We start from the raw sequence: 15170 nt of genomic DNA, 5'->3' as shown, positions 1-15170 counted from the left end.
GCTACACACTCCAGTATTCTTGGGCTTCCCTGGTGGCTCAGCTGGTAAAGAATCCACCTGCAATGTGGGAGACCTGGGTTCAATCCCTGGGTTGGGAAGATCCCCTGGAGAAGGGAAAGGCTACCCACTCTAGTATTCTAGTCTGAAGAATTCCATGTACTATGCTTTCCTTGTAGCTCAGTTGGTAAAGAATCTCCCTGCAGGGCAGAAGATTCCCTGCAGAAGGAAATGGCAACCCACTCCAGTATACTTGCCTGGAAAATCTCATGGACACAGGAGCCTGGTGGGCTGCAGTTCATGGGATCGCAAAGAGTCGGGCACGACTGAGCGACTAACACTTACTTACTTATGCAGTCCATAGAGTCGCAAAGAGTTGGACACGACTGAGCAACTTTCACTCACAACATTAGAAGATTTTTGCTTCTTATTTTTGCCATTGTTTATAAAAGATGGCTTTTGGTTATAATCTTTCTCTCCAGCTCAGCTCCTATAAAGTTGATACAGGGTTAACTTCCTGTGCATATGGATGAACCATGAAACAGCCTAACCTTGCCTCTTCTGGGCCCTTTTCTAGCCAATCATAGACTTCTAAGCCACTCCAACCTTATACATGTAAGGCTGTACTTGGACCCTCTATTTCCTGGGGGGTGCACCAATCCCAAAATGGCAAATTCATAAATCCCATCCTTTTGTTTGGCTCCAATGCTTAAAAATTCAATTGATGGATAAAAGGGAATTGTACACTTTATTATAATGCTATTATGAGGAATTACATCACTGCATATGGGATCAACACAGAAGAAACTCTTCTGTTAGGGATGCACCTTTTCTGGCCTAGTCGTGTCTGATTCTTTGTGATCCCATGGACTGTAGCCCACCAGGTTCCTCTGTCCATGGGATTTCCCAGCAAGAATACTGGAGTGGGTTGCCATTTCCTCCTCCGGGAATCCTTCTTGCTGCTGCTGCTGCTAAGTCGCTTCAGTTGTGTCTGACTCTGTGTGACCCCATAGACGGCAGCCCACCAGGCTCCCCCGTCCCTGGGATTCTCCAGGCAAGAACACTGGAGTGGGTTGCCATTTCCTTCTCCAATACATGAAAGTGACAAGTGAAAGTGAAGTCGCTCAGTCGTGTCTGACTCTTGGCGACCCCATGGACTGCGGCCTACCAGGCTCCTCCGCCCATGGGGGTTAGAGCTGCACCTTTTCTGGCTCAGTCATGTCTGACTCTTTGTGACCCCATGGACTGTAGCCCACCAGGCTCCTCTGTCCATGGGATTTCCCAGCAAGAATATTGGAGTGGGTTGCCATTTCCTCCTCTAGGGAATCCTTCTTATTCAGTGATCAAATCCAGGTCTGGAGTCTTCTGCATTGGCAGCTGAATTCTTTATCACTGAGCCACCTGGGAAGCCTGATTAAGAGGTAAAAAAAATTTCAAGGATAATTACCTTTGAAACAGAGAAGAAACTGGAGCTTAACAATTAATAAAATAAGCCACAATTAAGAAAGAACTGAATTTTTGATGAATAGTTACTGAAAGTAGTTGACATGGGGTCAGGAAAGCATATAAAAATTGGCAAAATACAATTAATTACTAGAGATATCCCTATGGATGAGGGATTTCAGGTGTAACATAGTACTGATCTTTAAAAGAATGGCATTTGTGTTAATGGTCTTTTATAGTATTTTTAAAATAAATATGTAATATATTCACAAGCCAAACATTTAAATGTATAGCTAATAGGTTTGTGTGAGACTATGTAGAATCTGCATATTACAGTATTTCATAATACAGTGCAATGGTATGAGGAAATAAAGCCCTTTTGCCATTGCTCGCAAAGCTATATTAACGTTTTCTAAGTGCCCATTTTTGTTATTGGTGGTTCAGTCTAAAACAGTCTTGCATCACTAAAAATCCACAAAACCCTTAATTTTGGGAAAGGCACATTCCATATTTCATGTTTTATAAAACTTCAGTGTCCTTTATGCACAGAATGCAACCATTAGACACTTAATTGCTAGATTTTTTGATCTGAGTATGATTCTTGCCACCGATCCTTCATTTTATTTTACATGTTTCTGGCCAAAGCTCTTCTGCTTACCTGGCAGGAATTAAAGAACTGAAAAAAATGCAAACAAAAATCTGTTTCTGATTTTATATTGACTCAGCTTGCACATTTACATTGACTGTTACCCAATTACTTTGTTGCATTTTATTAAAGAAAAGTCACGAATTAATGTCAGATTCTAAGAGGAATGAATAAAGAGAGCAGCGCTGTTGGAAAGGAGAGCAGCGCTGTTGGAAAGGGAAGCACCAGCTCGGTTCACTAAGAGTACATAAGTGCAAAGTGGGGTGACAGCAGAGAAGCTCGAGAGGCGAGAAGAGGTCAGCCAGCTGGGAAAGGATCTCCTATGGCCTGCCAAGGATGCATTGTGTGATCATTTGAAAGATCGGCCACCCACTTCACTCTGAGCTCTGAGAAGAACCATGTAATCTCTTGGTCACTAATGAACAACAATATCAAAATGTATTGTGTCACGTGTGACTACTGGTTTGTGAGACTTCAGTTTCACACACACACACACACACACACACACACATGTATATATACATACATATGAACATAAAAGTGCATAGTAAAATGTTGCAACTGAATTACACTTTTTACAGTGGGTAGCAGACAGGTGGGTCCTTAGTGTTTGTGGATCCCAAGGCAAAAGAGCAAAGAGGCTTACATGCCATAAATCCAAATATGTAACAATTTTTTATTTGACAGTCAAATAAAAAAATCATCCTATCTTCCTTGAAGTACCTTTCACACTGACTTTTAGGCTAATTCTAATGAAGTTCCACAGCAGAGCTTAGTTACCCAGATATGGCCCTAGACTGCAGCCTGCTCTCTGTCTCTTCCCAGCCTCAGCTCCTTCCAGAATCCTGGTCTGCTTTATCTGCATAAACAGGGTTTCTAAAAACACATGTCCCTTAGCCTCTTCTGAGGTCCAGGAATGGGAGCACTGGAATGTGGGCAGAGACAGATGTTGTTCTTAGGGAAAAACTCACAAAGGCTCTGGAAGGTAAGGTCTGTTTGATCTGAAAGTCTGGGCTGCTAGGAACCTGGCAGGTTGTCAAGAAGGGGTGCTGCTGTGTCTCACACCTGTGCAACTTCTCCCTGTGTCCATCCTCAGAGAGGGGCACGAGGGGCAAGAGAAAGACCCTGCTCAACTGTGGACCCCTCTTGCCTAGGTTTAAAAACCATACTCATAGCAGTCAAAATTTGTAAATGCCACTGTCTTGAAGCACCTGTTCAGACTGAAAAAGAATATAACTGGGAGATTTGGGGGGGAAAAAAGTTGAAGAATTTAAAAAAAAAATCATACTCTTAAATAGAATAAAATAATTCTAGAAAACAAGTACATATGTATAATTATGAAAGACTAAAAGTTCATAAAAATAATACTGGATTAGAATGACTTTTCGGAAACCAATAATAACACCTAGAGAAAGCATCCTGGCATGAACGAAAATGAGAGCACAAAGGAGATGAGAACACCAAAGTTCTGGTCCTACTCTGGACAAATAAGTCACTTAATCTAAGCAGACCTCAATTTCATTGGCTATAAAATTAAGAAAAGGGGAAAGGAATCTGTAACTGGTTCAGAAGTCTGATATGAGAAAAAATGATAAATGGATATAAAGAGGTAGTACAAATGATTCCTTAAAAAATGTCTAATCAAGATGCTTCCACGTTTAAAACCCTTCCCATTGCTCTGAAAATCAAACTGGACTTCTTACCGCAGCCAACTAGACTGACCGTCAGTGGTCTGGCACACACCCTGCCCCTGTGCGCCGTATCCCTGCTTCTCCCTTTCCTGACAACTAGGCTCCTTTCTTCCCAAGAATGTGCCCAAGACCTGCTTTCCCACCGTTGGAGCATGTGCACTTAGCGTGGCCTTTGTTTCAAGAACTCTTGACGCTTTTCCACGGACTCCCTGTGCTTTTTCAGGTTCTGGTTCAAACATCAGCTCCTGAGAAACCATTCAGGGCTCTGCCTACTTAGCAACCTTCACGTCGACCTTGCACCTGCCCCTTGATCACATCCATTTCTCTTTATGTGTATGTGCTTATTTTAGTTACCTCTGCCCTATTCATTAGCATTCCAACCGCCCAGAACAGAACCTATTTCCGAGCACTTCAGTAAGTTTAGCACTAAAAGTTTACTGAAAAATGAATGGCCATGAGAACACGGTATTAATAAATATAATGACCGTAGTGCTTATCTATTGGTTGTATTCTTTACAACGAAGTTACAGGCAAGGCATGACTAGTTACCTGTAACTGATGCTCAGGGAGGTTGCAGCATAAGGACACCCAGCTACTATTTAAATGGCACAGATGGGATTTGAATCCAGGTCTACTGACTTCAACCAAATTACTATTCCACACTGCCTCACTGACATCTCCTATCACAACTGATGCATCTCTCCTTTAAAATCTATTATCATTTATGACATCACTTTATTCATCACATTTTGCAATATTAATTTGGGCAGATTATTTTCACTCCTGCAAAATTTAGTGACCATGTCTTCTGAATCTCAATCACTGTCTAACATTCTACTTAGCAAACATTTTCAGCTGAAAAAAATAATTGCAAGTAGAGTTATGTCAGGAGCATTATTACCTCTTTTATCAGAGCAGTGTGTTTACTAAATTTTTTCCACAAGTTAACTCCCCTGTAGAAAGCAACAGGAAGAAACGTATTGGTCCTAGTCTGAACGTTTAATGAGGCAAAATTTAGTATTCTGAAAAATTGTTATTATCCTGTGGATATTTATGTTCTTCTAGAACAACTGATTAAATATGTGGCATAAAGAAACAGACTTGTTTCAGTTAAACTTATTTTTTTCATTTTTATTTTTTAAATGTTGGTAATAATTACACAACTTTTCTATGAGTAATAGGCCTGTTTCAGAGTGTGCTTTGTAAGACTATTTTTATCAACTATTTTGTCAACAGAGTGTTCAAACCACTGACGTAAACTGTCTCCTCTTGGCTAATAACCCACTCTGACCATGTAATTTAAATAACTTTACTGCCCTAAACAAAGGGTAATCCTTGTGACTAGGATTTACCAGTCACTTTCTGACAGTTCCAGAGTATCTAGTAATAGTTTTGTGTTTTCCTCCCCAACAATCACTTTGCAATTTATACACTAATACTACAGTCATCCTACACTGATAACCTTCATTACATAGACACTCCCCCAAATAATATTCTCTTTTCCTTTGTTTTAATATACTTTCTAAATACTCCTTATAGAAAAATTAAGTGTAAGGAATTAAATTACAACCTTGTAACACTTGTTATTCAATGGTGTTAACACACTTTAAATAATCCTGTTAGAGGGATACTTTTGAAAAGATTTATAATGTTCATGCATATAATTTAAGTATATATATAAGGATGAAAAAATAATACTTAGGATATTATGTCATCTTTTATCAAAAAATGTAGGCAGCTGGAAGATGAATAAGTTCTGGGGATCTAATATATAAATTGGTGACTATAGATAATACTGTAACTATACTTGAGAATTACTAAGAGAGTAAATCTTAAAGCTTCTCATGACACATATACACACATAGAGACATGGTGATGAATGCATTAACTAATCTTATCATGATAATCATTTTACATAATTATACAAAATCATCACACTGTATACCTTAAGCTCATATAATCTGTATACCAAACCACCATATTGCATACCTGAAACTTACTTAATCTTGTATGTCAATTATCTCAATAAAGTTGAAAATAAATGTCAGGCAGAGAAATGTGATATAAATTAAAATTTAAAGTTCTTGAATAATCTCAAGACTAATATGAATTAAAGCACAGTTTACTTAGTTTAAAAATTAAAAAATACATATGACATATATTTTAGGATTATATTTCAGGATAAGTACATGATATTTTGAAATACCCTAGTATATCATTACTCTGAGCATTTGGAAATCACTCTTCCTACAATTCAGCGAAATTGAAAAACAGAATACTGTTAATTACAATACTTAAAAATCTGTAATCTATTTACATTCATTCTTTACATCCATTTTAAAAGATTGAGTTAGCAATGGCACAGAGTTTCTCTTCTGCACTGGCTGAAATGCCTTCACCCAAAACTGGAAGGCAAACAGTTAAAAACAAGTTCTTTGAGTTTTAATATACTCATAATCCTCCACATATACACCACTATCTTTTGAGTCCAACAGAGACAAACATCATTTATTTGTAGGTTCTCATCCTAATTCTGTAATTAGGTAATTAATCTGACATCAATTGTCTTAGATTCTATAATGCCTGAATATTTAGGGGTTATATTTCAAAGAAACAAATTTGAAAACAAAATTCATGTATGAGTACTCCTCACTCCTCAGAAGTACTAGAGAAATAGTTTAAGCACCAAATTGTTTTTTAGCAAATAGATACAGTCTTAAACTTTTTATACCTTTGAAAGCATATTTCTTTAATTTTAGTTTGGATTAGCATAATGTGGCATTGTGATATTTTGAAGATTTCTAAGAAAAAGACTAAATGACCATAAAGTTCATTTTCATATTCAAAACAGTGTGATTATGTAATTCTCTGAGAAAAGGCATATCACTGTATCACTGATGACATAATTAAACTGAAACAGCAATAGAAAAATGACATGCTAGTTTCCTAAACTGAATATTTCATGTAGATGCCTTATTCTTGAGAGCTTGGTGGTATATTTACTGAGTTAATGTCAGTTAAGTTATCTAAAGAAAAGAGAAATACGTTTTATTCAAATTTTAAATATAGCTCATGAAATCTGGCTGTCAGACTGTATCTTATTTTTAATACCTACCTTAAGATTTCTATAAAATGCATGGATAAAGGCTAAAATACTAAGGCCTTTAATGAAGAGTTGTTTGCTTCTCAGCCACCTGAATTGATGGCGTTCCTGGGAAATTAGTTTGATTTACTTGACTTCTTTTCCTTTAACACTTAAAGGAGGAAACATAAGAAGCCCCCTCACTTGTTTCAATTGGACAAATGAGGAAACGTGCAATTTATTTTACGTAAGAAGTCTAGGGCCTCTCTGGTGGCTCAGCAATAAAGAATCTACCTGCAGGAGATGCAGATATGCAAGCTTGATCCCTGGGTCGGGAAGATCCCTTGGAAAAGGATATGGCAACTCACTCCAGTATTCTTGCCTGGAAAATACCATGGACAGGAGCCTGGCAGGCTACAGTTTGTGAAGTCTCAATGAGGTGGACACGACTTAGTGCCTAAACAACAAAGGTCTAGTACTATTTGTATTGTGGTCCAGTCACTTGCTTCTTAATCTCTATGTTTTAAAACCTCTTGATATTCACAATGATACCAGTTTAGATACATGCTTCATGAGCTCTTAATGATTAAGGAGCTCAGCCATCCAAAGCTATAACTTGCAAACACCCAGGAGATGGTCCAAGCCTCATGTGCAGGATGGACAAATACCTGTATTTAATATTCATGTGATTCCAGATTTACCAGCAACTGACTCTTTCTCTTGTGCTGGGAACAAGTGGTTCAGCACAGAAAAGTGCAGAAAGGCGCCAGAAGAGACTGTTGGTTTCTTTGATGGTCTATGCCCCACCCACAAGGAAAACCAATTCCTTCGAAAAAAACGGCAAAAGTTGGATGACTTCAGATATCCTTTCATGTCATTTCTCATTAACAGAGGTACTGCTAGAGTACCTCCAGATCAAACACATGGAAAATGAAAAGTCAAATAAGATATTATCAACATTTTTTGCAGTGATAGGCCACAGATAAGTCACCAATTATACACAGAACCACTTATAAATCAAACTTATTTTACTTTAAACAGTCCTGTATATATATTACTAATATATATATATATACACAAACATATTTATTCAATTATAGATCTGTTCAGTCAGATATATAATTAAATTCTTCTTAAGAAAATCAAGTTAATAACAAGTATATTTGAATTATATATATGTGCATAAATCCACACACATAATGTTTTTGAGAAAATCAGATTATGAGCAATTAATGATAAAGAAAATCATAAGGCACTTTTGACCAAGGCAAAACGTAGTGTTTATTACAAGAATTACACAGATATTTCATATTCTTGTCAAAGGGTATAACAAGTACATATTTCCATGTAAGAGCATGTCATATGTACGATACCTTTTCATGGACTTTCTGGCCAGGTTCCATCCCTTCAAGATGTTCAGATTCTGTGGATCCCTCACTTGATACCATTTTTCTTTGTATATGAACATTTTGCTCACGCAAGGCAACAATCTGCAAAATAAAAACATTGTGCCTTTAAAATCTAAAATACCAACATGAAGTATAAAAAAATTGAGTTTACTTGAATGTGGTTAAGAACTAGTGAATGCAAACAAATAATCATTAAATAACCATTAAATTTTACTCGTTATTTCATAAATATTTCTAAGATTTAGATTAGCATTTTGAAAAATATTTATAATATTTATGGAATGTAAAATTTACTTAAAATATTTTCTAGTTGGAAAATGTATCTATCAAGTTTGAAATGTTTCTAAAGTGGTAGGATCCATGAGTTTTTAATTCTGAAATTACTTCTTAGTTTATGAGATGCAATAAAATTTGTATTAGTCTGAATCCTTAAAGTATAAAAAAAAATAAAGACTGAATACTGAAGACCAATTATGAGCACATTCATCTTCCCTAAGAGACAGTACATCTGCAGTTTTAAAACAAGCAAATAAATAAGCTGGACTTAATTTTTTACCACTACCATAAGCACTTAGCGTTAAATTGGTCTCACTGTCATTATTTTAACAGCCATTATCTTAGTGGTTCTAGTCCATATATAGTTAATTTACAAAGAGAATTCTCAGAAGGCAATTAATTCTTGTAAAACCTTAGCTCAGTTTGATACACATAATACTTTGAACTAAGAAACAGATTCTCAGATAGTTGTAGTTTAAGAGATCTCAATAATGTACAGAGTGGAAGATCATATTCTAGCATTTTAAAATGATGTTTTAAAATATATTTACTATTTATATACATTATTTCAAAAGTATTTTAAATTATATCAATATCACAAGTTATTCATTTCTTAGCAAGTTTTATTGTAATATCAACTCAGATATTGAGTCAGTATGGGTTCTAGGGGAAATTAATGTCCATAGTATTCAGTACACAATAAATATGGAATCATATTAAACTTATATGTTGAAATTATAAGATGAACATGTCACATAGACAAATAATTATCAAATAAACAAAAGACATCAAGAGACGGGTTATTTGTCCTACTGTCTGCCACTGCTGCTTGTATGCCAGTGGTGTATTCCTGAGAAAAGTGATTTTGCATATGACCTCCAGCAGTTCAACACACGTTTCTTAAGGGCTTATCAACACAATGAAGAACAACTCTGAAAAGGTTCATCTCTCTTGTAGTACTGCGATCACCAAATAATTGGTTCCCTAAAAACCATTCTTGCCCACCTACAATCTATCCTCCACAAAGCAGCCAGATTCATCTTATAAATTTAAGCTATATTGTATCTCTCTTTAGCTTTCCAAACAACCTCTCTGTTTTTCCCTATTTAACATAATTTTAAACTTCTTGACCTTCAGGATCCTTTTGACTACGATGGCTTCCTTTCAGTCCCTCAAACAGACTGGACTCGTTCTCACTCAGAACTGAGGAACTTGCTCATCTTCCCATCTGAAGCATTCTTCCCCAGCTCAGATTGCACTGGACATAATCATATTTCAAAACTTAGCTGAAAACATGCTCCTCAGAGAAAGTGCACCTAACCATTATATGTTTTACAATATATCTGTGTTTATTTCAGTGTGCACCCTACTCATTAAAATCTAATATTTTATTCCTTTATTTACTTACTCACTTTCCTTGCTTATTTAGCTAGCAGAAGTCCTAATGACATCTCATGGGAAAATAATTTTCAAAGGAATACCTTATTGAAAACAACATTTTCAAATGAAGCAGCACATCGTATTAGTATGTGCAAGGATTCAATATAAGTGTTGAATTAAAAAATGAATGGGTATGGAAAACCAAAGAATATAGATCTAACTTATTCAGAAATAACCACAGATAAAGATTTAGAATGCTTGAGAATCTTCAGGGACATTCCTCTCATGTTGGCATAGAAATGAATTACATCAAAGGAAAAACAGGAGTGAGTCTCTGAATATATCATTTTTATATTACATTCCTAACATCTTGTCTCTTGCAGAAAGCAATAATAACATACTACTATCAGTACATAATAAAACTTTATTATGAATTTTTAAAAATTAAAGAATTGTATATTGAGATCTCACTAAGACAACGTCCAGAACCAGTGTTAGTCGCTCAGTCATGTCTGACTCTTTGCAACTCCATGGACAGTAGACCACTAGGTTCCTCTGTCCATGGAATTCTCCAAGAAAGAATACCGGAGTGGGTAGCCATTCCCTTCTCCAGAGGATCTTCCTGACTCAGGAATCGAACTAGAGTCTCCTGCATTACAGGCAGATTATTTATCATCTGAGCTACCAGGGAATCCCAGATAACATTCATGACTTAACAAATAATGTTAAGGCAAAGGCAATAATAAATTTAAAAATTCTTTGCATTTTCTTCCATTATTTAAGTTACTTAGAATTGGAGACCTTTTAAAAAAATTTCTCACTTTACAGAATAACTTCCATTTGTATAATAATTCAGATAAATATCAAATATACCCTAGTGCCTAAAATAAAGTGGTCATCTGTAAAGATTTACTGAAATGATTCAATGAAAGGATTAATTAATGACCTTAACTAAAAAAGTCAGAATGTCAAATTCATATAGAAAACTTATGCCAATATGCTTGTGCCACTATGTTAAAAATTGCAAACTTCCAGTTTTTCATAACATATACCCATGATAATTCCAAGAAAGACAAACTTTTCAGCCACTAATGTGCAAACTCTGCTTTTTCTAAAAAAATCAGTCTCACAAATTAGATTTCTGAAACTGGAGAACTGATGCAAAATCCTCTATATTCTCTATCATTCTAATATGATTATATTCTGTTCTATTTTTGCCCAACAACAAATTATCCTAAGTAGTTCTGAAAGAAAAGCTCCAGCCTCTGATTTAATTGTAGGTGTTAATAAGCTTGATTTTTCCTTTCACACTGGGGAAAGTGAGAGGTTCTCTCCTGTGAATACTACTTTGGGAGTTGGGCTCGCTCTTCTGTGTGTGTTCAAAGGGGCAGAGAAGGTCATCTAGAAATCTGTAGCTGAAGGTAGCACAGACCTCTTTAGGAAACTCTCTCGGCTGGCTTCACAAATGAATGCAGAAGGCGGCTTGGGAAGTAGTTTACAAATAGCAAGTGAAATGAAAAGCGACTGATTCTCTGGGCTGTACTGACAGTGGATGCTCTTCAAGGGAGGGCTCAAGAGACTTGTCTGGAATATCAAAGTAGGACTGAATCCCTCATTGCTAAACTGCTAAAATAGGGTGGTGTGGTGGGTAAAAGGAATCATTTCTGGGGAGTCTCTGTTGCTTACTCAGTTGCTATGTAACTGCAAGAATATACTGGGAACCCACCATGTTAAACTATTTTCATCTGCAAATTAGGTCTTATGATCCACATTTAGCAAGTGATTAAATTGAGACAAAGAGAACTTAATGAGAACTAAGGAATCAAATAAAAGTCCTTATCTTTAGGTTTTTTACTCATTGTTTTGCATGGCTTTGCATTTGGGCTCTGATAAGTCGGGAGAAGTTAACAGTGGGTGAGGGTGGGGAGGAAGCATTTCTTTGCCAAGTACTGTCGTCTGCCCACCCTAGGCTGCCCTGTTCTTCACTAAAGTTATGGACCCCTCCCTGGAGAGAGGCACCTGTAGGCAGAACTCTGTGTGCACTTTTATGTATATCAATCCACTGAAGGCCCATGACACTCTGGTTGAGTCTTTCCACAATCATTTTAACTGATAAACCATGATTTGTCAAGTGTTTGTTGACATTTGTTTTTAAATGCCCAGAATTCATTCATATTTCTCTTGGTGAAGACATCTTATATTTTCACTGGGGAATTTTCCTTCTCAGCTCTCATCCTGGACTTCCCAGGCAGTGCTAGAGGTAAAGAACCTGCCTAGTGATGCAGGAGACGTTAGAGATGCTGGTTTGATGCCTGGGTTGAGAAGATCCCCTGAAGGAGGGCCTGGCAACCCACTCCAGTATTCTTGCCTGGAGAATACCGTGGACAGAGGTGTCTGGTGGGCTACAGTTCACAGGGTCACAAAGAGTTGGACTTGACTGAAGCAACTTAGCGCACACTCTAATCCTAGAGACACTGTCATTCCAGCAGCCAGAGCCCATGGCAGAGGGTGAGCACGTGGTCTAAGTCGGCAGCTTCCTTGAGAGAAGCTTCTGGCAGAATTATAAGGTAAGAGCCTCTTTCTAGTATGGAAGGTAGGCTAGTGGGATATGATCAGAGTACTGTTTGCCATCAGTTCCTCCTCATAGAGAAGCAGGTAGAAATGATGGAGCCCCAATGAATGATTTCTACTGCCGGTTTTAGCCATTCTTAAATCAGTTCTATCCCTGACATCTCCATAAAATGAGCCCCAAATTTTGTCTTTGTGCTTAAACTTTGTATTGATTTTCCGTCACTTGCAACTAAAAGTGTCCTTGCAAATATAACAGGGAACATGGAAGGCAACACAGCACATTCAATATCTAAATGGGGATTTGGAAAAATGACTAAGAATTTATGAGAGAGACAGTAGAAGACAACTTTTCAGTAGTCAGGACAGCATGAGCTCTTTGTAAACATATCTGGAAGAAGATAAAAGAATCACAGGTGACTAAGAAAGCTAAAATATTTCAACTAAAACTCAGGCATCTGTGTGATTCTTGCTCTTCAGCTTATTGGTTTGCCTTGACCCTTCTTTGTGTTTCTTGATAGCTTATTAAGCTTCTGACAGCCTGACTCTGCTTCTAGGCACTCTCAAACCCATTATATTTCCAAGGCAACATTCCAAGTTATTATTATTTTTTTCTTTTTTAACCTTTGTCTCTGTCAGTTTGCTTTTGGCCCTTATCAATCTCTGATAAGCTCTGATCTCACACAGTGGACTACGACTGCTCTTGGTGGCCTGTCTTCCAGTCAGGAAAAGTCCCCATTCCTTTATTTTTATCAGCTATTTCAAGGATCCTAGCATGCTTTACAACAGATTCTCTTCTATCCTCTTTCTTAGAAAAACAGTTTTCCTTGATGGCCTGGAGACATTCATTCACTTCACAAAAACCTTCTTTGATATTTCACTGATGATATACCATGTATTAGGGAAATTATTAGGCAGAAAAGGCAGAAACATTTTAATTCATTCTTGTTGGCCGAGAGAAACTGTAAACAAAAATAAGTGGAATACATTTTTAGATGGTGATAATTGTAAAGGGAAAATTAAAGCAAGGGAGGGATGCAATGAGGCACAGCTTAATTAGGAATCAGGTGCTTTCTGAATATAAATCTGAATGAGGGAGAGGAAGCAATGTGGATATCTGGGGGAAGACTTTTGAGGTAGAGGATTCAGAAAATGAAAATCATTATTGAAAACAAAAGCCTGAGATTCATAAAAGTGTTTTAGTGAGTTCTTCATATGATATAAGATGTCTTCTTCAAAAGATAGCTGAAAGTCGACATCTTGAAAATGGATACCTTCAAAAGATCACTGAAAATTGGTGTCTTGGAAACTTCAGGTGTCAGGAAGTGCACAGAAACATGTGATTCTTAAGAGAAAGTTGATTTGGAAGAAAATAATAGCATGTATTTCATATCTCTATATTCTCACATTTTAGGATTTCTCATGTTGGAACTATATTAATTCATTCATTGAACAAATGTTCATTGATCATTGTTCTAAGCATGAGACCCCACTGGGAGAAAAGTCCTTCTCTCAAGAAGCTTACATTCTAGCAAAGGAAACAAACAGAAAGGAACAGTAAGACAACAGCAACAAACACCAACAATCTAATGAACTCTTAAAATGTGCCAAAATCTGGGCTTAACGCATTATATAAATATGCTTCTTTACATCATCTTTTCATTTATAGTGTCTTTTCTTTCCAAGTTCAAGATTTCTTGAAAACAGACCATAAGACAAATAATTGCACACAAGTAGTTTATTTGGGAGCTGATTCCCAGAAGCATAGCATTCTTAAATATTCTTAAAAGGCCTAGGAGGCATCCTGGCCCTTCTAGTTGTTACTGGTTTCTGACTCTTTTTTTTTTTTTTTTCATTTTTGAATTACTTTTAATTGGGGGAAAATGTTGTCTGACTTTGTACAAGTTTCTTAAACTCAAGGTCATGTTCCTCTGCTATAAAATGAAGGATAATAATACCTATGTTTTAGTGTGTTTGTAAAAGTTCTTAGTCAAATATGATGTACATTGTTTATTATGTAAATATTCATAATGTACTAATGAGGATCACCTTTATCTTCTTATTCATACTTCATGTTCTAGCTGATGAAGGACTTGCAGTCACACACACTCAAAATGCCACCTTGGCTGTCTGCTTTTATATTCATTTGGAATGCTCACACATAGAGATCCTAAAACTCTTGTAAATGCCTCAGTGATAACAGTACTCATTCAGAGCATCTTTGCTTCTCATGGGGGATTCTGGGTGGGCTCCTGGATGGGGGCTCATCACCAGATTATTACAAGCTTGGAATTTTTAGCTCCACCCACCATTCTCCAGACAGGGAACAGGGAAATGAATCAGTGATTAATTACTGATTCAATAAATGATTGATCATACCTATGTAACGAAGCTTTCATAAAATTCCCGAAAGTACAGGGATTGGGGAACTTCCAGGTTGGTGCACATATCCACATACTGGGAAGTGATGCATCCCAACCCCATAGGGACAGAAGCTCTTGAACTCAGGACCCTCCCAGACCTTATTCATTATGTATCCTTTCATCTAGTTGTTAATCGGTAGTCTTTACTATTATGTTGTTGTTGTTCAGTTGCTAAGTCGTGTCTGACTCTTTGCAACCCCACGGACTGCAGCACTCCAGGCTCTCCCATCCTTGACTAGCTCCCAGAGTTTGCTC

At 36.9% G+C, this 15170-nt stretch overlaps 1 protein-coding gene across 4 annotated transcripts in view; it reads right to left on the bottom strand.

Annotated features, from left to right (window-relative positions):
• Positions 1-15170, bottom strand: part of PPFIA2 (PTPRF interacting protein alpha 2) — a 501565-nt gene that overhangs the window by 143394 nt on the left and 343001 nt on the right. For all 4 annotated transcript variants that reach the window (XM_040234485.1, XM_040234487.1, XM_040234486.1 and 1 more), the window contains exon 7: positions 8233-8349. In XM_040234485.1, coding sequence (XP_040090419.1) covers positions 8233-8349 — 117 coding nt within the window. The remainder of the gene's footprint in view (positions 1-8232; positions 8350-15170) is intronic.

The sequence above is a fragment of the Oryx dammah genome, unplaced genomic scaffold (genome assembly GCF_014754425.2).
Source record: "Oryx dammah isolate SB20612 unplaced genomic scaffold, SCBI_Odam_1.1 HiC_scaffold_29, whole genome shotgun sequence".
Lineage (NCBI taxonomy): Eukaryota > Metazoa > Chordata > Mammalia > Artiodactyla > Bovidae > Oryx > Oryx dammah.
The sequence above is the reverse complement of the archived record's forward strand: the minus strand, read 5'-3'. Positions and strand labels throughout refer to the sequence as shown.